This window comes from Misgurnus anguillicaudatus, chromosome 23 (assembly GCF_027580225.2).
Source record: "Misgurnus anguillicaudatus chromosome 23, ASM2758022v2, whole genome shotgun sequence".
Lineage (NCBI taxonomy): Eukaryota > Metazoa > Chordata > Actinopteri > Cypriniformes > Cobitidae > Misgurnus > Misgurnus anguillicaudatus.
Genome location: NC_073359.2, coordinates 35,157,466 through 35,183,487, shown reverse-complemented (window position 1 = coordinate 35,183,487; position 26,022 = coordinate 35,157,466). Strand labels below are relative to the sequence as shown.

Genomic DNA, 26,022 nt, shown 5'->3' with positions numbered 1-26,022 from the left:
AATTACGCAAAAAACACCAAACCTCTGCCAAAAGTATTCTGTAGTGTTTCTGAATGCATGACTGATCACATCCCATAGTAACCCATATTAACAGGTTTAGGTCAAAGGAACACGCCCACATGTTGGGAATGTAGCTCACCGTTTCCCACAGAGTTAGAATTCCCCAAAATGTGGGCGTGTTCCTTTAATGTTCATCCACCACTGGTTCCTGATAAGAAGCGCAGGAGACAGGCAACAGTTCAACTCTTTATTGTACTCATATTTATCCATAGCATTAAACAATTTAAACACATGACTACAAAGTATTAATGTGGTTTTCTTGCAATAAACAGAACAAAATATACATAAATGTAGGTCAGATAACATAAACAAAACAGCATGTGCATTTAAACCACGGAACATATAAAATGCATATCAGCTAAACATTGAAATGTGTTGACATCAAACGTTATATTATTTAAGAAAAACTTGCATTCATTCACGCACATCAGCACCAGAACAAAATGGCGGTGAAAGCGAAAGTAAAATAATAAATAGTGCAACTACGACATCTAGCGGCAAATAATAAAAGTTTCAAAATAATGCTTCGTCTTGAATTTAAAACAGTATGGGGAAGTTTACCGGACAGGGCAAGACTACAATGCTTGTTTAAGTTGTCCTAACTGAAAACAGCTTGCACTGACAGATCTTAAAATATATTCAAAATCAGACTACGTATGATTTCTCGAATCGCTCTCGCGGTACTTTGATGTCACCTGCCTGCTGGTTTCATACTCAGAAAAATACTTAATACTTAAGATATCTCTAACATATCATACCAGAATATGTTATGACCAATACTTTATTATATTACACATTTTTTAGTGGACAAAAATGAGTAAAACAAGCAAGCTGTAATCTAATGTGTATTGTCAGATGACAGCTGTGTTCCTAAATACAAACTAGACAAATACAGGTGATGTAAATACATTCATTTTTTTAGTTAAGAAATTATTAATTCATGAGTTAATGCAATTTCCTTTTATTTACTGAAAACAACAGGAAACATGAATAAAAAAAGAATGAATAAAACTATCACAATAAATGAAAACATAGAAGTAAATAACATATGAAACAAAACTTTATTTAAATGTATTTTCTAACAAACTGTCACATATTTACTATCATGTCAAGGAAATATTGAAGTAAACTGTTGCCTACAATCCGTGTGTTTGTTGTGGTCCAAAAAAAAGAGATTTACGTTGGAGATGATAACTTGCGTCACCATTTACTTTGGGGTTTGTACCTTTTGCATAGTGTTAACATGTACTAATACACACTTAAACACCAAAGGAAATGAAAAAATGTGAATCGGACAATAGGTGCTCTTTAATGTTAAATACTTTTGAAGTCTTTCAACAAATAAAACATAAAAAAATATAAAACATAAAGATAAATCTTGTGATTATTATAGATTATTTACAGGCATTGAATCCAGATAATCACTTGAACTATTCACCAGTGACAGTAACATTGAATGTCTTTAATGGTTTGTAGTTTGTTTCTTGTCTGTCTTTGATCTCCAGCTGATATTCTCCAGTGTCTTCAGATCTGATGTTTTTGACGGTGAGAGATCCAGTTTGAGGGTCCACATTCAGTCTGTTTGTGAATCTCTCATCAATGTAATTTGGTTGGCTAGTTCCTAAATCAATAAGTGCTATATATGCGTTTTTAAATTTCCACACCAGCCATTCATCTCCCTTTATTTCACTAGCATTGATAGGTAAAGTAACCGAATCTCCCTTCATCACTGACATCACTGTAACGTCATCATCACCAGACACACCTGCAGACACAAACACAAACACTTTATTTAATAAAAAATCAACTTAAATATACATATAAACATTGTATTGTTAAATGTGTGCCGACCCAAATCTTATTTAGAAATTACCTCCCTCCCTACATCTGAGTTTCGTGGCCGGTTCACACAGGATAAGCAAAGCCTGTGATTTTATTTAAATTTACTGACTTTTTTCCAGATATGATGTTGAGGCTTTGCATAACACCTTGTCCTATACAAGCAACACAACGACACAAAGCCGCTGCATCAAGCATCAGTGGAATCTACATTGTAAAAACTGCTGTAAAACAGCCAGATTCTACAGGAAAATGCTGTAATGAAATACTATAGAAATTTACATCCTAAACTTATATGGTTCAAGGCGACTGGTTTCCCAAATGAAATAAGGTTCCATGGTATTAATATGGTAACATACCGTTAAATATAGCGGAGTAACGGTAGTATAACTGTAAATTAACAGTAGATTGCTGGCAGCTTAGCTGCTATATAACCGCAATCCTGTAGTACCGTGCTAATGAAAAGCAACCGCAACAACCACGGTTTTCAGGTTAAGTATATAAAGCTATGCCCTTCTTGTTTATATTCTTTATAGGTTTTTTCTTTGTGTATCAACAGCCTCCGCTCTGTAGATGAGGGAGCTGCAGCCAATATAACTCTGATGGCTTTATTATTAACTCACTTTAAAGCCCAAAAAAGTGCATTCTTCCTTCACATAAGTAATCCACACAGCTCCACGAGAAATACGGAAAATTATTTAAACGGATGATGGCGGGATAGAATTAGAGCTGTCACGGTTATGACATTTGGCTGACGGTTAATTGCCTAATAAACTGTGACGATTATGACGATTAATTGACTGTTTTAATTCTCATAGATCTTTTTTTGTTTGGTCATGAAATATTTTTTACACATTGTTGTGATCATTTAAATTAAATCTTTTGCAAGGTTTAACTGGAAGTACATATTAATACACATATTTAAAAGTAATTATTTAATGAATATATTTAAAAAACTGAAAATTCTTCATAAGAAATACAAAAATAACTAAAAATTTAATAAAAATAAAAATGCAATCAAAATAAACTGACTATAGCAGAACAGGCCTTAAATAGTAGCCAAGCCTACTAAGGTCATATTAGCACTGGACCACATGTCTGTAGTGACTGCAAAACAAATCAATTCCTTACAGATCCTTAAGAATAGCATCCTTCACTTCCCTAAATTTGGAATTGCTGTTCTGAAAATGTATATTCATACTGCTTATCAAAGGTTTGCGCCATTTCTTTAAATGGTGTTTTTTCACTGTATTAAATGGCTTTGCAATGTATCGCATTACACTGTTAGTCAAGGAGTGCCATTACATACTGTCTCGTTTATACAGGGGCTGCAGCTCCCCATTGTGTTTTGTAAAGAGATGTGCAATCATCGCGGTGATATGAAACCATCGCGATGAGGTCAAACAATCGCGATGAGATGATTATTTAATCATTGTGACAGCCCTAGAATGTTTTTTAAAAATACAGGATAGTTGCAAGAACTCTTGACGAAGAACACAGGAAATCATGTAGAAATCTTGCGATGTCTTTCGCTGTCAAACATGACTTTACAGTAAACAAACACGATGGACGAACATAAAGAAATGTCATTAATACTGTGGACTGATTTTTGCATCTCTGATGTCCATCTTACTGTGGACTACTCACCAGTGACAGTAACATTGAATGTCTTTAAAGGATAGTAGTTTTTATCTATGATGCCCTTGATCTTCAGCTGATATTCTCCAGTGTCTTCAGTTCTGATGTTGTTGATGGTGAGAGATCCACTCTTAGGGTCCATAAAAAGTCTGTTTGTGAATCTCTCATCAGGGTAATTTGTTTGGCTAGGTATCATGTCTGAATGAATAGCTGCTATATCCTTGTCATTAAACTTCCACAGCAGCCGTTCATCTCCCTTTAAACGCCAAGCAACAGGCAGAGTGACATCATCTCTCTTCATCACTGACATCACTACAACATCAGCACCAAACACACCTGCAGACACAAACTCTTTATTCAATTAAACATCAACTTACATATAAACACTGTATTATCTGTATATATATCTGTAGTTTATCAAGTGATGTAATGATAATTTATTCACAGCTCTATCATTGTGCTCGTAAAATGTTTACAGTATTTTTTAATACATATTATTATAGTTATTCAGTTTATTTATTTAGTAATCATTTAACTTAAGATTTTTTGGATTTTGAGAGCTTTTTAACTGTCCTCTCTCTCGCTCTCTCTCTCTACTGACATGATGCTGACGTCAAAGTACCGCGAGAGCGGATCGAATGAGACTTCTCCGTATGATTTCTCGAATCGCTCTCGCGGTACTTTGACGTCATGCGCCTGTCAGTTATTTTTGAACAAGCCTAAACACTCATGTCTTGTTCTCCTGTATCATGTGACTTTAATACAGTTGCGCTGTAATTTTACATAACTACTTGTTTTGTTATTCTTGCAATACATTTTTCCAACGTTGTGTTCAAAATGAAACCGAAAGTGTTGAATTAATAAACCGTTATATGGACTTATTGTGTACGGTAAGAAAGAACAAACACTTAAATAGTTATATATTATTGACACGTATGTGTTTATAGCTTGTATATATTTATGTTGAGTTCATTATCTGACTGAATAAAGATAGAGAAGTTCTCAAAACCAATCCAAACACAAAGACTTCGTAAACACATACAAATCCTTAAGCCACCAGTGGAGCACATTGAAAGCACTTTTGTAACACATTTAACCATCATTAAGTTATATCTCTAAACTCATATCTTACTCACCATCCAGGAGCAATGCAAAACAGAAGAATAATAAACGATCCATTAGGTAAATACAAAAACAGCACGATGTATTATTGTGGGTGCATACACTACATATTACGGTAATATATTTTTTCCAAAATAAAAGCCAGTTCCAACGAAGGAAATGTAAAATTTCTCTAGTAAATACTATAATTTACTACAGTTAACTATAGTAAATAGTACTAAAGTATACTACAGTATTTTTTCATGTGGGATATGATCCTAAAAACAGAAGAACCAGATTAATTTAAAGAAGACCATCCTGTGGAGAAAACAAACATCTAACTGTGTTACTAAAGGGGTTTGGTCTTATATAGCCTCCCAAACTGGTTTTCATTTTAACTGTAAAACCATGGTTACTTTCTATAAGAGTTTACTTGTTATTTATTGACTTTTGTCAAAGACTAGTAGCCTATACTATGTTGGCATCTCTCTTCACCCACAGCAAAAACATTACGGGGTCAGTTTTTGTGTGCTGAAACAAAAAAGTGTCTGGAACTGAAAGTGATTCAAAATAGTTTATTTAGTGTGACATTAAAAGTGAGACTATAGCACACAAACAGAAATGTAAACTTTAGTTCTCATCCCAGATCTTTATATTTGGCTATAAGAAAATACATTTATGCATTTGGCAGATGCTTTAATTAAAAGCAACAGTACGTACACATTTTTTTGATCAGTATGTGTGTTTCCTGGGTTCAAACCTATGACCTTTTGCATTTCTAATGCAATGCTCTACCACTGAGCTATACATAAGATAATAACAGATCTTTATGTCATTTTTTTTTAGAAACAACAAAATACTGTTTAGCAGCTCTCACAAGTATGGACAATGTAGTGAGGCATAGAGTAAAAAGTTATAGACAATACATATTGCAATATAAACAAGTAAAGCCCAGGATACACTACACGATTATTGGCTGTCCCAGACGAAAGATTGCCATCTTGAAAAACGTGGCGATTTCTCTGATCGTGGCTCTTCATCGGTGGTCCTATGTCGTACAGTGAGAGATCTTCAAAGACTGTTTTCCCAGTGTTGCGTCTAAAGATAACCTACAATAGTTTTCTGACAGTGTCAGAAATTCAGCTTGATCAACGCACAGTGTGTTTGCTGCTACGACCTGCGTACCAGCCCGGTACACACAAATCGGACTGAATTTGGGCCGATTTTCCCCCTTACGACAATCCTAGTTAAAGGCGCTCTAAGCGAATTCACGCGTTTTAGACCATAAAACATCTCCTCACTATCTGCTTGATGCCTGTCCGCTGATAAAACTGTAAAAAACGCGATCTCTGTAGACAGCCCCGGCTCTACAAACTTTAATATAAACACAGTGGCCAAACCTGCACCACGAAACAAAACAAAGTGTTCCAGCCAATAAACGACAAGAAGGATTTGGGGGTGGGGGTTGGGCGCGTTCATGAAAGCATGGAAGGGAGGGGGAGGAGTTAGCTACGCTCCGTTTGTTTGAAAACAGTTCAAACATCAACAAAAAGTGACGTCTCGCAGATTCGCTTAGAGCGCCTTTAATGGAATTGAATGCAAGCTAATGCTTTGCTGTCTCGCTGCATGCTGGGAAATAATACCTGCCATTAAATCTGCTTATATCAGGACATTTACTGCTTTACTGACAGATCTCAAATTGTTTGTTTCAGTTTGACCGATTTCATCTTATTAAGTTCATATTGAAAGATTGCTATCTGTTTCATCAACAAACTTGTTTTGAAAATGTTTTGGTTTTTAAATACAAATGTTTTATTGCTTTTTAGTGATCGTAAGTATTTTAAAGGTATTTCGCATTGGTCGCCCTTCAGACCATTAAGCACTGATCAGACCAGCTCGCGTTTGGACCAAAAAGGCATTGGCTTGATGTTTTCTATCGTAATGGCTTAAACAATATTTTAAAATATGTTAACATACAAATGCTGCCTTGTGTCCCTTTATAGCATATCTTTAAATAATCTTTAAATGTTTGTGTTTGAGCTATCAGTTTTATTTAATGCAAAAAGGAGTATTTATATCATTGTGTTTATAAACAAATCTATGTGTTGCCATGAGTTTATTGATGCGAAATTTCAATTCTGGATTTTATTTGTAGTTCTATAGATGATGTAAAAGGGATCACTTTATTACACTACATGTACAGATGGCACAGCTTTATCAAGAAAGGCTAACTTTGTATCATTGTGTCTATTATTTCTGGAAAATGTTAAAAAGAATTTGTGAGATAAAGAAATGTATATTTTTCATGTCAACCTGGTGTTTTTTAGTTTGTTTTGACTTTACAATTGTTTTAAAAACTACAATAACACAATTGTAGAACACAACAACTTTTTATTATTTACAAGTAATTCATATTTTATGATTACTTTCTGTTGTGATTCTTCAAAGCTTCAGGTTTTACTCTTCCATATCTTTTCCCTTTAAAAAAAAGATAAAAAATGCATACATTTTACTAAATGATTCTTTATACAGTAAGCTACAAAATCTTACACCATTAGTAAATGTATGCTATTGTGCATTTTACAAAATTAATATTTGTTTATTTCCATTTTTTCAATTTTAAAATTAATTGTGTTGTCTCAGACTTTATAACTCAAATGTATGCATGTATGTATGTGTTTATTCCAGCAGGTGGCGCTCACCTTTCCAATTTCACGGCTCTTGGCTCTCAGCTTGTTGACCTGGGACTCTGCAATATCAGCGCGTTCCTGAGCCTCCTCCATCTCGTGCTGCACCTTCCTGTATCTGGACAGGTGAGTGTTGGCCTGCTCCTCCTGTAAATTGAGATGTATGTTGTTAGTCACTTTGGATCTTCTTGTTTGATTCATGAACTTTTAAGAAGATCCCTCAAGATCTCACAATGTTCTAACACAAAACCATCACTCACAGCTTCCTCAGCTTGACGCTTGTAGGACTTGACTTTCATCTGCAGCTTGTCCACCAGATCCTGCAGTCGGGTCACATTCTTCTTATCTTCTTCAGTCTGTAGAGGTCAAAGAGGTTAAATCACTATCCAGCATTGTAGATTGACTGATTTGTTGTTATTGCTGTACAGATGGTACCTGGTATGTGAGTTCCTTCACTCTCCTCTCATATTTGCGCACTCCTTTAATAGCTTCAGCACTACGTCTCTGTTCAGACTCAACTTCAGACTCCAGCTCACGCACCTTCAGTAAAGAAGTATTATACAGAAAGTTTTGGTTAATTTACTTTACTACACAAGCGACACCACAAGAACTTCTCACTCTTTAACATATCTTCGCCATGGTTAGGACTTGTGAGAATAAATTCTTCTGAGCACCTAAACATTCAAAACCTACCCTGGCCTCCAGTTTCTGGAGCTGTTTCTTTCCACCTTTCATGGCCAGACTCTCAGCCTCATCCAGACGGTGCTGCAGGTCTTTGACCGTAATTTCCATGTTCTTCTTCATCCTCTCCAGGTGAGCACTGGTGTCCTGCTCCTTCTTCAGCTCCTCAGCCATCATGGCAGCCTGGAATTGAGAGCGAAATATCATTGACTAAGCTATAGGAGAAAGACATATCAAAACTGCATTTGCAAAATGACATGGTTGCACATGCTCTTCAGAAGAATTTCTGCATTAAAAGTAGACTGTAGCAAACACTCACATCAGTGATGGCCTTCTTGGCTTTCTCCTCTGCATTTCTGGCCTCCTGGACCGCATCATCCACCTCACCTTGAACCTGGACCAGATCAGCTTCAAGCTTCTTCTTGGTGTTAATAAGACTTGTATTCTGAGAGACATAAACCGCTTCAGTCAGAAACCTCACTGTTAGCTTCAAACAGCTGTTCTCAAGTTTAGTGTTATTGTACAATTATAGTACCTGAGAGTGCAGCAGTCCCACACGCTCACTGGCGTCCACAAGCTCCTGCTCGGCCACTTTGCGGCCTCTCTCAGCTTGCTCCAGTGCAACTCTCAGCTCCTCAATCTCAGCTTGCATCAGGTTATTCCTGCGCTCCACCATGGCAACCTGTTCCTTCATGTCTTCCTGTCCTCTGATGGCTTCATCAAGGTGCAGTTGGGCATCCTGTGGCAGATTTACGGTGTCAATATTCATGCTTTGATTCTTATTCAGACAAGTAAATGTTTTGTGAAGACATTTTACAAAGGAAAGGTTACCTTGAGTTGGCCTTGGACGTTCCTAAGCTGTTTCTGGGCCTCAGCAGCCTGACGGTTTGCATGGCTCAGCTGGATCTCCATCTCATTGAGATCTCCCTCCATCTTCTTCTTGACCCTCAGGGCATCATTTCTGCTCCTTACCTCAGCATCCAAAGTGCTTTGCATGGAATCAATCACTCGTTGGCTGTTTCTCTTGATCTGCTCAATCTCTTCATCTTTCTCAGCAATCTTTCTGTCAATCTCGCTCTTGACCTGGGTCAGCTCGAGCTGGATACGGACAATCTTGGTTTCTTCATGTTCCAGAGTGCCCTGACAAACAGTAGTGAGGTTTTATTAACAAACTTGAAAAGTGAGAAAGGGTGAGTAATAGATTCTTGCATAATTTTAATGTTGATTTACCTCAGCTTCCTCCAGTGCAGTCTGGATCTCTGATTTCTCAGCCTCCACTGCCTTCTTGGCTTTCTCTAATTCATGAATGCTCTTACCAGTCTCTCCAAGCTGCTCAGTGAGGTCAGAAATCTCCTCTAAGGGTGCAAAATACAATTATAAGAATTATAGTTTCAATGTTTCTTTTTCATGATGTATAAATAAAAGTGCCATTTACGTTGCAAATTCTTGTTCTCCCTCTTCAGAGTCTCCAGTTGATCAAGAGCTTCTTCATAAGAGTTCTTCATCTTGAAGAGCTCAGTGCTGAGGGAACGAGCTTCTTTCTGAGCACCTTCTAGCTCAGCCTGGCCTTCCTCATACTTCTGTTTCCACTCTGCCAAGACCTGACAATAATAGAAACGTAGTTATATTTCAATTAATCATTAAGTTGTTAATTTTATGAAGTTTAGATTTTTAGATGTCATGTTTTCCTTACCTTGTCAAAGTTTCTCTGTTTCTTGTCCAAGTTGGCAGCCAATGCGTTTGCTCTCTCCACATCAATCATGAGGTCCTCAACTTCACCCAGCAATCTCTGCTTGGTCTTTTCCAGAGAAGCACACTTGGAGTTTACAGCCTCAATAGATTCTTCAGCATCCTGGAGACGCTGGGCCAGCTTTTTCCTGTGGAAAATTGAATGATATCATGTCTTGGTCTATCAGATGTTTAATTTACTTAAATGTTGTGCATTTGTGCATACTTGGCTTCCTCAAGTTCCTCAGTGCGCTGGATAGCATCAGTCTCATATTTGGTTCTCCACTGAGCCACCTCACTGTTGGCCTTAGACATTCCACGCTGAAGTTCACCTTTTGCCTCTTGCTCCTCTTCATACTGCTCTCTGAGCAGATCACAATCATGGCGGGCAGACTGGACAGCATGAGCCAGAGCGTTCTTGGCCTTAAATCGGACATATTTAATTTGCAATTGAAGTCTTGGTCTCCATGGTTTTCTTGAAATGGAAATACATTTCACTATGTTGTGATATACCTTAAGTTCCTCCTCAATGTGTCTCTTGAGTTCTTCAATCTGTTGAGTGAAAGCCTGTTTTCCTCTGGTCAGCTGAGAAACAAGAGCTTCTTTCTCCTCCAGCTGGCGAGCCAGTTCACCTGTGCATCCGCTTTGTGTTAATAATTCTATTGAACAGTTTTATTAAGAAAACATTTTTGGTTGTGCACTAACCATTCTCAGTGGCAAGTCTTGCTTTTTGGGCACTCGTGTCATTGAGCTGGCGAACATTTTCATCATTCTTGGACTTGATTTCACTCAGTTGGTCTTCAAGAGTGCGGCACATCTTTTCTAAGTTAGTCTAACAAAATACAATGTTTTACACATGCTGTCTCACTGTACATTTTTATTTAATGATCTTCTGCTTGTGATTACCTTTGATTTGGCCACTGCCTCCATGTTGCTTGATAGGTCATCAATCTCCATCTTGTACTCACTCTTCTCCTTCTCCAGCTTTTGCTTAACACGCTGAAGATTGTCAATCTGTTCTCCCAGTTCGGCCACGCTGTCTGCCTGCTTCTTTCGGAGAGCGGCTGCTGTAGCCTCATGTTGCAAGGTGGACTCTTCCAGATCACGACGCAACTTCTGGAATTCTGCTTCACGCTTCTTGTTCATCTCAATCTGGGCAGAAGTGGCACCACCAGCTTCCTCAAGCCTCTCGCTGATCTCTTCAAGTTCCCTGGAGAGATCAGCCCTCTGCTTCTCCACTTTAGCACGAGCAGCTCGCTCTGCCTCAATTTCCTCTTCCAGCTCTTCAATACGGGCCTAATTTTAAAATGTTTACTTAGCTTTTCATACAGTAGTGTGAATTCCCCAGTTATGTACTTTAGTTTAACATATGAAAGACATTACCTGAAGTTCTTTGATCTTCTTCTGAAGCTGTGCTCCCAAAGACTGTTCATCTTCAATCTTGCTGAGCAGTTGACTTATCTCAAAGTCCTTCCTGTTTTGAGAAAATTAATGTTTTGTAAAATGTGCATTGTTTAGATTTACAATTGTTCTATCTTCAACTCACTTTTTGATCTTTTCGTCTGCTTGTTGTTTGTCATTCTCTAGGTCCATTAGTGATTCCTGGGCCAGTTTCAGATCACCCTCGAGCTTTCTCTTGGCTCTCTCGAGGTCCATACGAAGTTTCTTCTCTTGCTCCAGTGAACCCTCGAGCTGTTCCCAAAAGCCAGTACATTAGAATTTCCTACATTCAGATAAATGTCTTTCACTGATTTATGGTCTCATTCTCATGTCAAACATCTTACATCATCCACTTGCTGCTCAAGTTTTGTCTTGGCTTTAGTCAGAGTGTTGACTTTGTCTTCCTCTGCCTGAAGGTCATCAAGGGTTTGCTGGTGTGCCTCTTGGAGGGCTTTCTTCTCTTTGGTCAGCTTGGCAATGCTCTCATCCTGAGAGGCCATCTCCTCAGTCAGGTTTTTCACCTAAATGCAAGCATTGTTTAGTGTTTTTCTTCTCATGTATAAACACATGAGCCACGTTAAGAAGATGTGTTTAAATGTGAACCTTATTTTCTGTTGCATGTTTCTCCTTTTCCACTTTGGCCAAGGTGAGCTCCAGGTCATCGATATCTTTCTTCAGTTCAGAGCACTCATCTTCCAGTTTCCTCTTCTTTGCAGTCAGTTCAGCATTGACCTCCTCCTCATCTTCCAGTCTCTCGGTTGTCTCTTTGAGTTTGGCCTCGAGCTGGATCTTGCTTTTAATAAGACCTTCACATCTCTCCTCAGCATCACTGAGATTGTCAGCTTCCTATTCATTGAGATAAGGACAAGGTTAATTTCTTGAACCTTTTAAAATCTATAAATGTGGGTATAAGCACTGAAGCACTCACAGATGCTACTTGCAGTTGAAGATCGTTTTTCTCTTGCAGGAGTGACACCATTTTCTCCTCAAGCTCCTTCTTTTTTGCTAGTGCCTTGGCTAGATCCTCCTTCATTTTCTCGTAATTCTCCTTCATTGCTGCCATTTCTTTCTCTGTCTCGGCAGTCTTCAGAAGAGGTTTGATCTTGAAGTAAAGCTTCATCCATGGCCAGTGTTTCACATTCATGAATGAGCGGATGTTGTATTGGATGGAAAAAATTGCTTCTCTGTGTAAAATATTACCAGTTACTCTTTGAAACCAGTTCATTTAATTATTTTTTTTACTAGGCAGTTTTGTAAGTGCATTGTACCTCCTCTCCATCATCTTGACAAACTCCTTCCTCATGACGAATCCACGGCACAAAGCCTGAGTCATGGTTACCAGTATTGCTAGTTTATCATCTCTCATCTCTTCAAGAGTACCCAGCAAACCAGCTTTGAAGAACACCTGCAATCCCACCACAGAATTTATTTGAACTGGTAGCAAACCTATTGTCTCTGTCCACGTAAAATGACTTCAAGATTTCAACTAAACTTCTATCACATACTTTGGTGTGTCCAAATTTATACTGAGTGTGGTCGACGTCAATAGAGCCCAAGAGTTTCTCTGAAGCTTTCTTGTTGTCAATGAACTGTCCCTCAGGGATGACACTAGCATTCAATACTTTATATCTAAAATTAAGTGTTTTAAAACATTAATGATAGGCCTTGATTGTATTTGTAGTGATATTAATGTGTTACACTGTGATAGTTTAAACAGAATATCTCTGCTTGAAATCACCATAGAGGATTCTGCTGGGGAAACCCTTTCTGCAGATTCTGATACCTTCCAGCACACCATTACACCTCAGCTGATGGATAACCAGGGGGTTCTCCATCAGACCTAAAACAGAGATGACCATGAGTTCTCTAAGTAACTTAAACAATCATTGCACATTTGACTCAGGAGTCTTTACCTGGAGTCTTGGACTCGTTGGGAATCAGGCAGCGCACAAAGTGAGGGTGAGTGCTCCTCAGGTTTGTCATCAGCTTGCCCAAGTTCTCCTGTAGAATCAATATTGTTGTGTGTTGACTTGGACAGTAATCTAACTTGAAATACAACATTTTACCTGCTGTTGAGCAAAACATACCCTAAACAATGCAGACACAGTCTGGAATGAACCACCCTTCTTCTTGCCTCCCTTTTTTCCACCACCTTCAGCTGTTTTGTGTGAAGGCGAAACAAGTTAATGAATATTTAATATTATAATTAATCTCATAATTATTGTATTGTCACCACTTGTTCTGTCATTCTTACCTTCAGCACCTGCATGAGCAGCATACAGGAGGGACAGCAGTTTGACTGATGACTTCTGATAGAGTTGCACAACAGAGTCATTCAGTGGATCCTTGTTCTTGTCCAACCAGCCAGTAATGTTATAGTCAACAGTGCCGGCGTAGTGCACCAGAGAGAAGTGAGCCTCTGCCTTGCCTTTGACAGGTTTGGGCTTCTGAAAAGCTGCGCTTTTGCCAAGATGTTGATCATACAGCTTGTTTTTGAAGCTCACGTCTGTGGCTTTGGGGAACATGCACTCCTCTTCAAGGATGGAGAAGATGCCCATTGGCTGGTGGAGAAATACTCAAGCTTAAGCACAAGTACATAATATAAACATTGTTCTGTCAAGTCTTTATTTTTACCTTCTCAATAAGCTCAATGCAGGCAGCTAAGTCCATTCCAAAGTCAATGAACTCCCATTCAATGCCTTCTTTCTTGTACTCCTCTTGCTCCAGCACAAACATGTGATGATTGAAAAACTGTTGCAGTTTCTCGTTGGTGAAGTTGATGCAGAGCTGCTCCAAGCTGTTGTAATCAAATTGCAACACAAGCAAATTCTCAGTCTTATATCATTACATTTATATTTTGATTCTTAGAAACATATTAGTAAATTATTCTCACATCAAAGATCTCAAATCCAGCAATGTCCAGCACACCAATGAAGAACTGTCTGGCTTGCTTTGTGTCCAACATCTCATTGATACGGACGACCATCCACAAGAACATTTTCTCATAAATTGACTTGCTGAGAGCGCTGACTGAGTTATTCACCTGTGAAAGAGTGTACAGAGGTCATGAATTTGATCTAAGATAATTTTAGATTTTAGACATTGATTGTGTTACTCATCATCACCTGTGGTACAGTTTGGCCTTTGGTCACAAACTCATTTCCAACCTTTACTCTAGGGTAACACAAAGCTTTCAGCATGTCTGCAGAGTTCAGGCCCAAGAGATAGGCGATTTTATCAGCCACTAAACAAAGAGAGATTTTCAGATAATGGTCAGTAAATGAATGCTTGTACATTTAAAAAGAGTATAATCTCTCTTCAGATAGTCCATCTCTCACCCTCAGTGCCATCAGGTTCAGCCTGCTCCTCTCTCTGCTTCTGCTTGAACTTCATGCTGCCATGATGCATCACAGCACCTGTCAGCTTGAAGATGCTCATTTTCTCCTCAGCAGTGAAGCCCAGAATGTCGATAGCAGTCTTTTGGAGACAAGTAAGGTGATTTATTCTACATCATCTCATACGGTAGCATAAGTTTTACTCATGCAAATGAATAATAACATTGTTGTCCACCACGTACATCTGTTGCAATGAACTCTTCCACATCATTAATACTCTTGACAGTGATTTCACCCTGGCTGATCATTGGATAGTCATAAGGATTGGTGGTGATGAGCAGTGCCTCTGTAAACAATTCATGTGCACTTTATTAACACTGCTCTTAGACTTTTTATCAATCATACACTACTCTAGATTTCTCACCGATCAGTTCTGGTTTGTGTCCAGTCATGAGCTGGTAGAAGATGTGGTAGCTCCTCTCAGCAGACAGCTGGAATGTTACTCTTGACTTTTCCAGCAGATCTTTACAGGATAACATTGGCTTCAGATGACTAATATTCATGCTTATTTAACAATAAAACATGTTTTGGTTTTAAAACGGTGCTACTTACAAGTTTCAATATCAGCTGACGCCAGTTTCCCAGTTGTACCAAAGTGAATCCTGATGAATTTACCCTGAAACATTATTTAGGACACCTTTGAATGTCTGCCATCTTGGGATGGTATAACACAAATGATAATGCATTTCATCAGACTTTAACTTACCAAAACGAGAGGAGTTGTCGTTCCTTATAGTCTTGGCATTACCATAAGCCTCCAGCAGGGGGTTGGCTGCGATGATTTGATCCTCCAGCGATCCCTGTGGCGTATACAAGTAATTTCATCATGTAGAACAGTTGTAGCACTAAACTTTGTTTATTTTTACAGTATTGTGTGTTTGCTAACCTGCATTTTTCCTGCAACAGGTTCTGCCTTCTTCTGTCCAGACACAGCGATTGTCGCAAAGTACTGGATGACACGTTTGGTGTTGACGGTCTTTCCTGCGCCGGATTCTCCGCTGTAGTGGGAAAACGAAAATGTAAGACACTTTACATTAAAAAATACAATAGTATAAAGTTTATACAAAGTACAGTTAGAAAAGATCTAAACTCACGTAATTAGGATAGACTGGTTCTCACGATCTGTGTTAAAAAGTGTTAAAAGTTGTTCGTTTTAGTTTCATGTTCTTTGGAAAACTTTAGTTATTTGTTTAAAAACTTTTTAAAGAGTGTCTGACCGGTGAGCATGAACTGGTAGGCATTGTCAGAGATGGAGAAGATGTGGGGAGGAGCTTCAACTCTTTTCTTGCCCCTGTATCCATTCACAACAATTGCATCGTACACCGGCAGCCATTTGTATGGATTGACGGTGACGCAAAACAAACCAGAGTAGGTATAGATCATCCATGCTGCGTAACGCTCTTTGAGATTATACAGCACAGTGGCCTCATTGAGGTGGGTCATCATGGCCATGTCCTCAATTTTGTCAAACTTGGGTGGATTCATGGGAAAGATTTGATCGTCTTTGACGGTTACAGTCTGAAAATAAACAACAACAGTTATCAGGACTCACTTACAATATTAGTAACATGAAATAATTTCTCAAGATCACAATTAATAGTTTTGAACGTACCTTCCCACTATGAGTTTTGACAGTAGCTTTGCCACCCTCTTTACTAACAAGAGTACCCTTCAGGTACATCTCATCTGCATCAGATACATAGAAGGCTGTTTTGGCATCAAACGGGGCATTCTGCGCCTCGATCCTCTCTCTCTCTGGTTTGCGGAGGAATACGGCCGCCGGGCCAAAACACTCCATCTCACCGTCTCCCATGATGACTTGTGCTGAAGTATTATATAAATAAAAAAATCACTATGTAGTTTACATAAATAACATTAAATAACACAAATTAAATGTGTAGGAAGTGAGCAAAACATGTCAGACAGGTTAAGGATCGCCAGGTTTAGCTTACATTACAGACATTTGTACTGTATAAAGGCTTAAATGAGCATTTCAAGGATTCGTAGCTTAGGGAGCGTTCAGTCAGTTGTGTTCAGATGTTTGATTTCTGAATCACATTAAATCAGTGACGGTGTTTCTACTGAGTCTGAACTCTACATGCATGTTTATTCATTACATCATACAAACAGAAACTTTTGTTTTACCTTTTTCACTACCAGTTCAGAGAAATGATGGCCAGGGTCTTGTTCCCTGAACACATATAAGATAGCTGTCAAATATCTGTTATAATAATTACACATTACTTTATATACAGTCACATATAGTATAGTATGGTATAGTACAGTGCAGTATAGAACATCCCTTATATACCACATAGTGCAGTATAGTATAGAACAGCCCTTATATACTGTATAGCATGGTGTAGCATAGTATAGAACAGCCCTTATATACCGTATAGCATAGTGCAGTACAGTATAGAACAGCCCTTATATATCGTATAGCATAGTGCAGTATAGTATAGAACAGCCCTTATATACCGTATAGCATAGTGCAGTACATTATAGAACAGCCCTTATATACCGTATAGCATAGTCCAGTATAGTATAGGACTGTATAGCATAGGTCAGTAGAGTGTGGTATAGTATAGCATAGCTCATATACAGTATAATATAGTGCAGTATAGTGTGGTATAGAATAGCGTGTATACAGTATAGTGTAGTGCAGTACAGTGCAGTATAGGATAGCGCATATATACAGTATAGAATAGTGCAGTACAGCACAGTATAGTATGTTGTTAGTAAAGTGTATATATACAGTATAGTGTAGTATAGTATAGTGCAGCATAGTATACGCCAGTACAATATAGTATATCATTGTATAATACAGTACAGTACAGTATAAAAGAATACTGGAATTCAAATAATACCTATAGCAGATACAGGTGTATTAAATAATCTTACCGTGGATGGGTCTGTGTGAGGTCTTGTTGAAGTGGGAAAACTGATTCTTTTATAGAGATGCTGCTGTGTACTCAGCAGAATCCACCGGCTCTATATGGTCATGTTAAATCACTGTAAAGGGTGGCGACACTTGCCATTTCCCATTTATAGATTCGTATTTGATAATGATATCATTTATTTCCATCTTCATGACTCATTTCATATGACAAGATTATTAGAAACATTAAATAACTTACATTCACAAGCATTGTATAATCCTTCACTGATCAGTCCATTCAGTCAGGATGTAAGATTTGTTTATATCTATGAATCAACTATTTTTTTAAAATGTAATACTGTTTGTGTTTTCAGTAAATGTTCTGCTGTACCTAAACACTCAATATTTGGATTTGCATTGTTTTGATGCGTTTTACTTATTTTTAGATATCTAGGTATCTCAGTGTTGATGCACACAGTATAAAGATTATTTTAAACATCACATTCATGTTGAATGAATCTGTTGTTTTTATTTTCCTGGTCAAATTCTAACATGAACTCTCTCATACTCTGGGCTGGAAATGGGGGGAGCGCGAGGGGATGAAGTTCAGGGAGTGATTTTCGAGGCGGTTTCACATTAAACTGGTTAGAATTTTTTAAATGGTGCAATTGAAAAGCATCTTAACAGCATTTGAAAACAACTCCCCATGATGGGTATTTTTTTATTGCAGCTATTATTTTATAATACATCATCAAGCATCATCGCATGACACTTCAGTCACAGTGGTGCCGTATGACTGATGTATCAGTTTCATTTCAAATTTTACCTCTTATTTAAAATATTAACTAAATATACAAAATTTCACACTTTACAAGTTTTCTTTAAGCTAACAACAAATGTATTGTTAAAAGTTTTTGACTGAAATTCTCAAGAAAACTTACATAAGAGCAATGAATATAAAAATGGCAATGTTATTAGTTATTTTAAACCCACCTAAGAAGACATCTAAGATTACCCCCTCCCAACTACTTGAGTCCCCCAAGTGAATTTCTGCCATTTCCAGCCCTGCTCTGTTATAAAACACAAGAGGACTCAAACGGCATATATTTAGACATGTATGCATTGTTCACTGTAAAATGACAGCAAATAAATGATTCAGAAATGAGCACGTAAAAGCATCTTTATTTATTTCTACACAATAAATATATAAGTATTAATAGGCATCTCTGTTTTATATTCAGCTCTTTCTTGTTGTTCCAGCTCTCTCTCTTTTGGATGTCTATGGTGTCAGATTCTTAATCGGTCACATAGTTTCCTGATGATAAAATCTTGAATGCGGATCTTCCAGGAAATGTTCTGAGACGTTTCAACAATATATCACTCAACAGTTGTTACTTTAACCAAATGCATGTATGTATATGCATATGTAACGTGATAATAGCCGAAAGAAAGGCTTCATCGCGTGATGTTGAGTGCTTTATGTGTGTGTGTGTGTTTTATATATGGGTGTGTGTTTTAATGCGCGTGTTTTTGATGTAGAGACGTGCAGCTGTGACAGAGATCTCCAGTGTCACTTTAAGCATCTTTCACACTTGCCAAAAATGGAAAGGCGTGTTTTTTATGAACTTTGATCTTTCTACATGAAGCCCAAATCCACAAATAGAAGCTTTAAACTTGATTGGATGAAGAACATTTCCTTATTAATGCGTTTTATTTCTTTGCCCTTGATGTCAATTTCTAAATATATATGTTTATCTGTAACGTGGCGTACGCTTTCGCGTTAACTTGTAATATTCATCGTTTATTTGATTGATATGATCACGTACTTACAAAATGTAACTTTATAGGGTTAAACGCTTTTATCTAAAATATATATCATTAATGTTGACTAAATTTTAACATAACTTTTTCCTTACACCAACTGTTGTTATTTGTATTGTGCTTATTTTCCCATTGCCAATCATGTACAATTTTAAGTAATATAAAATTAAACAGAAGTATTTCAAAATAATATGTAATATGTATGTATAGTGTACAAAAGATAAAATCAAACTTATAAAATCTATGAATTTAGCCTTGGCAAGTACAATCATAGACATTATATAATGTCTACTATGAGTACAATCACATCACGGACTGATGCACGCGCCTGCAGTGTGATATCTCGCTGTCCGAGTATCGCGAGAAGTGAGTCTGTGAGCCCGCGGGACTTGAGAAGATGGACGGTGTCGGTTTAAGTGCTAATAACAAGCAACAGAAACCGAAACAAATGCTGCTAAATAAGATAAGAGGAGAATTTACTAGAAACATGAGGAAAGATTCAGAGGTGAGACTCAAACCTGTGTGTTTATATCAGTTAATGTCACGTGTTTTTAGTTTTAAAGCGTTTCAGCGGCTGTTAGCATTCAATATGATCTGAGGAAATTATAAACACAGACAAAGTTTTTTCATTTGAGTGAAATTTACGTTATTTTTTATTAAGCCATCAGTGTTACTGACTGAATATGAAGCTGATGTTAAACATGTACAGTGACAGATGTACAAAAAGATGTATAATAATCAAAAAGATTTTATATAAAATTATGAACTGCACTAACGTTATCCTTACGAAAATTAACAATGTTTTTTCTACAGTTAAAACCCCCAAAAAACATGGTTACTGTAGTAAAACCATGGTAATGGGCATGTTGCTAAAATTTTCATAATGGTTAAATACTAAAACTAGTTGTTCAGATAAAAAGAGCTTGAAAAAAGCTTTTAAATGAGACCAAGATCATATTTAAGGGTTCAAGAATAACAAAATTCTGGCCATTTGAAACTCGAAAATCATCACTTTATTTTGTCCCATGTTTTCCATTAAAATTCAAGAAAATGTGACCGAATCATGAAAATTATAAAGTTTTTTTTGCCATAACTTTTTACATTTTTGAGATATTGACCTGGATCTTTTAAGCTGTTTGCCATCTTCTCTACATATTCTACTTCTGAAAAACAAACCACTAATTACACCAAATAGCAATCTTTATTCAGAATATCGCTAATAACCCCAAGATTGGCTCCAAGATCTCATTTGTTTTAACCAAAGGGTTTCGTAACTCCTTTAAAAGTTTTAGATTAAAAACAAAAATATTCAAATCATAACTATTTTATTGTTTTACATTACATTCCGCACAAACTCTAATATATACAGACATCTACTACATGGCTATATGTCTGCTTCACATTCTTTGTCCATTCAAGCAGATTTTGGGGGTGGTAAAACTCCCGTGGTCGTCGTTCAAATTTATAAAAATTTCGTTCACTTGTAGTTTAGCAATTAAACTAAATGTCCATTACAATTTCAAGAATGTCTTTACTCAACTTCTGCAAAAACAACGACAATTTTACAAACAACAGACTTTGGCGGCCAGAAATTAAACATGAAAATTGGTGACCGAAAACGAGAATGTACCTATGCTTCTTCCGGTGATGTTAACAAAAAAAATTTACATCAACAAACCAACAGAAGCATTATTTTCCACAACACTGCGCGCGGCCTGAGGAAATCTTGAGTTTCGTTGAGCGAAACCAAAAAGTCAGCGAAGTTAGCAACATAATGGTAACCACAAAATAAACATGGTTTTCAGAAACCATAACTAAACCATGGTTAGTGGTGTAAAACCATAGTTTTGCTGTTAGTAATCAATACACTGAAAAACCATGGTTACTACACTTTTACTACAATAAAACTATGGTTAATTTTCATAAGGGTATATTTACTAATAAAATATGCCCAAAAGCTGTGCTGTATGATGATAACCACTAGTATTAGATTATATTACTATCAGGTATAAGTTAAAATCTTGTTTCTTCATATTTGCAGATTGTGATGATTGACATGTTATTCACATCAGTTGTGTTTATTAAAGTGATGTCATTTATTTATTTGTGTTTTAGGGTTTATCAGAAGCTCCTGATTTGGAGGTTGAATATTCAGATGCTATAAAAGGACCTCTAAACTCTCAGGTGATAGAAACTCAACACCAAACTTTTAGAGCAGACTTGTAAGGCATATTAATCTCTCATGAGATCAGATATTAGATGACATGATAATAGGGCTGGACATGGGCAGTATATAGACCCTTTTACAGCCCATGTGATCAAATAGTCTGCGTGTGCTCTTGGCAACAGAAGTGGTGTTATTCCCCATTGGTTCAAACGTGTTAGCAACTCAGAAAGTTTATTAAAACGGGTTCCCAGCATCAAAATGTCTGGTTGTTGCATTTGGTTGCACTAATATATACTAATATACAAATATGTATCTGGACACTTTATATTTGGGCATCTGCTAACGTCTTCTATCCACTCCACTATAGCACACGGATCTGGTAGCTGTGTTGAAAAAGTTGATAAGTCAACTTTTTATAATAACTTTCTCTGTCTGTGTTGCTTCACTGCTGATTCTTGCCATACTTCCGCACGCATATCTTGACACGTAATAATTGTGTACAAACAGTAAAAGGGTCTATAGGGCTACAGTTAAAACAAATACATGGTTATTGTAAGTTAGATCAAGCATGGTTGCCACAAAATAACAAAATCGTAATTAAACCATGGTAACTATAATAAAACCATAGTTTTGCTAATAGTAATCCTTTTACGACAAAAACGTGTTTAATTATTCATAAGGGTTTTCCCAGTGTGATACGGGATAAGACAAAAAAGCGCTTGTATTAGTGCCGTCTGATATGAGCCTCATTCTTTGCAACAGAAGCTCTGTCAAAAAATGTACACTAAAGTCAGATGTGTTCATCTTAAGCCGTGTACACACCAGAAGATAATCGGGTTGAATTTGAATTAGCCCTTACGACAATCCTTGGTAAAGTCCTGATCGTCTTTGTGGTTGCACCGATGATCTGATCAGATTATCCTGTGGTACGTGGTGTGTTAAGACTAAGAGCGTCTGAATCTGCTAGGAAGCACGTCGGGACCGTTCCGATCGCGAATATTTAACATGTTGAATATTTACGATCAGAAACCCAGAGGACAAACACACACACACACTGTAGATTTTTACGAGAAACGAAACAATACCCAGATCAGAAAGCGAGCTGATGAAAGATGAAACCATAACAACTACAGTCATGGCGTAGCAGGCACAGTCCAAAATGTGATGGACATCAGAGATATAAAAAAGCAGTCCATTGTATTAACCTCCTAAGACATGGGGTCTCATTTATAAAGCGTGCACAAGTGTGTGTACATGAATCATCCTCAGATCCCAACCTGCAAGCCCATTCTCCCATCAAGTTTGTTTTTTATAGGTCACAACCTTTGCGTGGGAACCGGGGGTACACAAGCCCTGATTTGTGCATACGGCAGTTCCCATGCAAAAGTTGTGATCTATAAAAACAAACTTGCAGGATGGGATCTGAAGAAGATTCATGTATGCACACTTGCAGGTAATCTGTGATTTATAAAAGGAACATTGCATTGTTTTATAAGTCTTAATATTTCTTGGCATACCCCATTTTGTGGTTTTGGCGCACGTAAACGTTTAGTAAGGATCGTGTGCACAGTTTTATAAATGAGTACCAATGTGTGTCCATATACGTATTATAAATACGCATTATTTGTTGTTTGCACCTTAATACTTAATTCTGTGTAACTGGAACATATTGTACACAAACGTGGACGCTTATACTGCCCTCCAAAGGCTAAGTGCAGTATCTACGCAAACACTGAAACTGAGAAAAATGGCTTTAAAGTTTTTTACATCAGCCAGTCAAACATGTTACTGCAATTTTGGCACACACATTTCTCTGAAATGGGACAAAATTTAACCAGGAGACTTTGTCACAAGACACAACAGATCTCACAAAGCCCATTTTATCCCTTAACTCAATTTTGACCAAATGCGTAGTTACTGCGCTTTCGCTTTGTAGGGCAGTATACTGCTTCATATTCAAAGAAAAATATTTGGTTGTTATATTTATTGGTTCTTCCAAACCCCAAATAGCTCTCTAAATTCTACAATGCAAGCCAAACCAAAGCTCGGGTCTTAGGAGGTTATTGCCATTTCTTTACTCCCATTGTTTGCCATGTTTGTTTAATGTAAAGTCACGTTGGGCTGCAAGAAACATCGTAAGATCTCAGACTTGCGTTGTTTGTGAAGTTAATCTGATGATGCATGGTGTGACCACATAGCGGCGCTGGCACTCCACAGACTATAGGAACAAACATGTTAAATCTTAATTTTTTTCATCATGTTTGTGGTCTCTCATGTTTTGAAAATCTTATAAGATTTAAAAAATGTTTTGGTGTGGCCCTAGCTTAGGTGGTCTCATCCACATTGACTATATGATGACTTGATTGTTCCATTTGTAAGTCGGCTAAATAATTGGCAAGAGATGCTCCGTTTCGATAATAAATAATATAAGCATTAGGCACATGAAAGCAATGCATATGTTTGACATGTACTTCAAATCTTGCTGATGTTAAACAGACGCCATACTGAAATTTTCTATCACTTATCTTTGTGTCAGAAAACAGCAGAATCATACTGTATATTTAATAAAACATTATTAATGTACAGCTACACAATATTAAATTATACATCAGAATCTTACTGCAACTGTGAGCTGTCTCTAACAAAACAATAAAAATGTTTTATAAAATTAAATGTGTTTTGATGTGCTCTATACTCTTTTATACTTTTGTATGTTATGTTTACTTCACATAATATTTTGTATAATGTATATTGTTTCTATTTTTATTTAGAAGATATATGTACATGCACATATACACGAGTTGGACAAAATGTTAACATAATTACAAAAGCAACTCATTTGGGGCCAAAGGTACAGCTTTAATATTTAAAATATCAAATATTAAAGTTATTTGATAAATATTAGTATTATATACCCTGACTTGGATGTCCATGTTCAAAAATTAAAGATCTCTTTGTGATGAAGATCAGTATATACACATAATAATTATTTTCAAATGAAGTAGTTATATATCTTCACATGTAAGGATACCCTACCATGCACTGATCTCTCGTGCTGTTTCCATACACAACTTTTTCCAGAGTAACTCATGTCTTTGGCATCCGTGGTCCATTTTGCGATCCTGGATCAGGGTGGGTTACAATACTGCATTCAAGGTATATATTTCTCATTATCATGTGTGTTCCCCTGGAGTTATACCAATGAACTTTTGCACATTGCTTATACCAACGGATTAACACTATAGTGCTTATATACACGGTACAGTTTAGTGATCACTTTTAAGACATTTCTGTAAAATGACATGCATTTACAGACGTCTTTCTTCATGTCAGCTCAAGATTCTGACATGGACATATCAAACAAAAGACATCCATGAATCCCCTCAGAACAACATGTTGTTTTTTATGGATGTCTTTTGTTTGATATGTGTTTGCTCGACAGATGTCAACAATCTTATAAACCTATCATTGCATTGATTCATATCATGTTTCTGAATACACACTGACAAGATAATTGTCTTGCTTTTTATTAACTGGATGTGAATTTATTTTGGTCTTTATTTCCAGTGAACATGTTGAACCTCACAGTAGTAATGCATTGAAGTGGCTTTGTACATTGCTATGCCAAAGTCTTAAGCCGCGGCCACTTGTGTATGTGGGCAGCAACTGGATATGATATCAAGGATTATTTTAAATTCTAATTCAATGACTTCAGTCTCCTCAAAAGAGTTCAAGACGTGTTTAGTGCCAAGAGAGGACAAAACAAAATACTGACTTTTTCCTAAAGACAACATTTTATTCAGAAAATTGTGGGATTTTTTACATCTTGTGTACATATTTCCTGTATTTTCTTCGTATCTTAATAAAAAGATGAACATATAAACTTAGCTAAAACAACTAGGTAGTGCCCTAAGACTTTTGCACAGTAGGCTACTTTATTTTTATGAAACATTGCCACAGTAACACAATTTTCATTCTGTATCAAATCTACATAAAATAATGGCTTAAAAAGATTGTAAACATATCACCAGATTTCTCATTTATAAATAATAACTTACCGTATTTAGTGGCCCACATGTTGCGGTAATGATGATTATAAGCACACACTGTTTAATGGTGCGCATATTACCGCAATGATAAGCGCGCTTTATTTATAGTTGCTTCAAACCTGTCCAGTTAAGAACGTGTGGAGTTTAATCATACCATTTAAACTCCTTTCTAACACAAGCAATCAAATGAGTAGATTTATGGCTGCTTTTACGCCGGCTTGCTTTTTTGGCATGAGGTTTATTTGGACAGATACAGCTTGAGAGTGTTTGTCTCTCGCCAAATGCCTTGGGTTGGCAAACCCTGTTAAAGTTAGATTTCAAATAACCTGTTGCTTTGAAACAACCTCAGTCGTCGTCAAGTAGCTTAGCTTTGCAATGACCTCTATCATTACAATAATAATACTGTAACTGTATTGTCTGTATTTGGTATTATGTGTATCACATCTGTGGAAATAAATTTTCTGAGGCCAATCAAGAATGAATCTAAATCTTAACTATTGATAAAAGTTTTTTGGCATCGTCACTGTACTGTCATTTG

The 26,022-nt window shown here is 37.0% G+C and overlaps 2 protein-coding genes across 2 annotated transcripts; both read right to left on the bottom strand.

Moving 5' to 3' along the window:
- Positions 1 to 236: 236 nt before the first annotated feature.
- Positions 237 to 4,767, bottom strand: LOC129453528 (uncharacterized). The gene is made up of 3 exons (XM_073862424.1): positions 4,674 to 4,767; positions 3,547 to 3,873; positions 237 to 1,825 (listed from the first exon to the last, which is right to left on the bottom strand). The coding sequence occupies exons 1-3, from the start codon at positions 4,714 to 4,716 to the stop codon at positions 1,491 to 1,493; spliced, it is 705 nt and encodes a 234-aa protein (XP_073718525.1). The 5' UTR covers positions 4,717 to 4,767; the 3' UTR covers positions 237 to 1,490.
- Positions 4,768 to 7,009: 2,242 nt separating this feature from the next.
- Positions 7,010 to 17,538, bottom strand: LOC141359243 (myosin heavy chain, fast skeletal muscle-like). Its single transcript, XM_073861353.1, has 40 exons — positions 17,471 to 17,538; positions 16,715 to 16,760; positions 16,182 to 16,393; positions 15,787 to 16,087; positions 15,664 to 15,691; positions 15,456 to 15,567; positions 15,277 to 15,369; positions 15,122 to 15,185; positions 14,934 to 15,032; positions 14,752 to 14,855; positions 14,513 to 14,651; positions 14,300 to 14,418; positions 14,074 to 14,217; positions 13,809 to 13,985; positions 13,429 to 13,735; positions 13,262 to 13,332; positions 13,088 to 13,175; positions 12,899 to 13,014; positions 12,680 to 12,805; positions 12,443 to 12,579; positions 12,103 to 12,358; positions 11,778 to 12,020; positions 11,519 to 11,695; positions 11,281 to 11,426; positions 11,118 to 11,208; positions 10,641 to 11,030; positions 10,440 to 10,566; positions 10,248 to 10,366; positions 9,961 to 10,157; positions 9,700 to 9,883; positions 9,442 to 9,607; positions 9,237 to 9,361; positions 8,838 to 9,146; positions 8,542 to 8,745; positions 8,326 to 8,451; positions 8,019 to 8,189; positions 7,761 to 7,865; positions 7,586 to 7,681; positions 7,341 to 7,472; positions 7,010 to 7,116 (listed from the first exon to the last, which is right to left on the bottom strand). Exons 3-40 carry the CDS (start codon positions 16,380 to 16,382, stop codon positions 7,096 to 7,098), a joined length of 5,811 nt encoding a protein of 1,936 aa, XP_073717454.1. The 5' UTR covers positions 16,383 to 16,393; positions 16,715 to 16,760; positions 17,471 to 17,538; the 3' UTR covers positions 7,010 to 7,095.
- Positions 17,539 to 26,022: the final 8,484 nt, after the last annotated feature.

Excerpts from the sequence above, each read along its gene's own strand:
- LOC129453528 (XM_073862424.1), bottom strand. The coding sequence starts at position 4,716 with ATGGATCGTTTATTATTCTTCTGTTTTGCATTGCTCCTGGATG. Across the intron at positions 3,874-4,673 it reads TTTTGCATTGCTCCTGGATG|GTGTGTTTGGTGCTGATGTT; the intron begins GTGAGTAAGATA and ends TTGTGTCTGCAG. Across the intron at positions 1,826-3,546 it reads ATTCAATGTTACTGTCACTG|GTGTGTCTGGTGATGATGAC; the intron begins GTGAGTAGTCCA and ends TTGTGTCTGCAG.
- LOC141359243 (XM_073861353.1), bottom strand. The coding sequence starts at position 16,382 with ATGGGAGACGGTGAGATGGAGTGTTTTGGCCCGGCGGCCGTATTCCTC. Across the intron at positions 12,806-12,898 it reads TCTATGGTGATTTCAAGCAG|AGATATAAAGTATTGAATGC; the intron begins AGATATTCTGTT and ends ACACTTAATTTT. Across the intron at positions 7,866-8,018 it reads TCCAGAAACTGGAGGCCAGG|GTGCGTGAGCTGGAGTCTGA; the intron begins GTAGGTTTTGAA and ends TCTTTACTGAAG.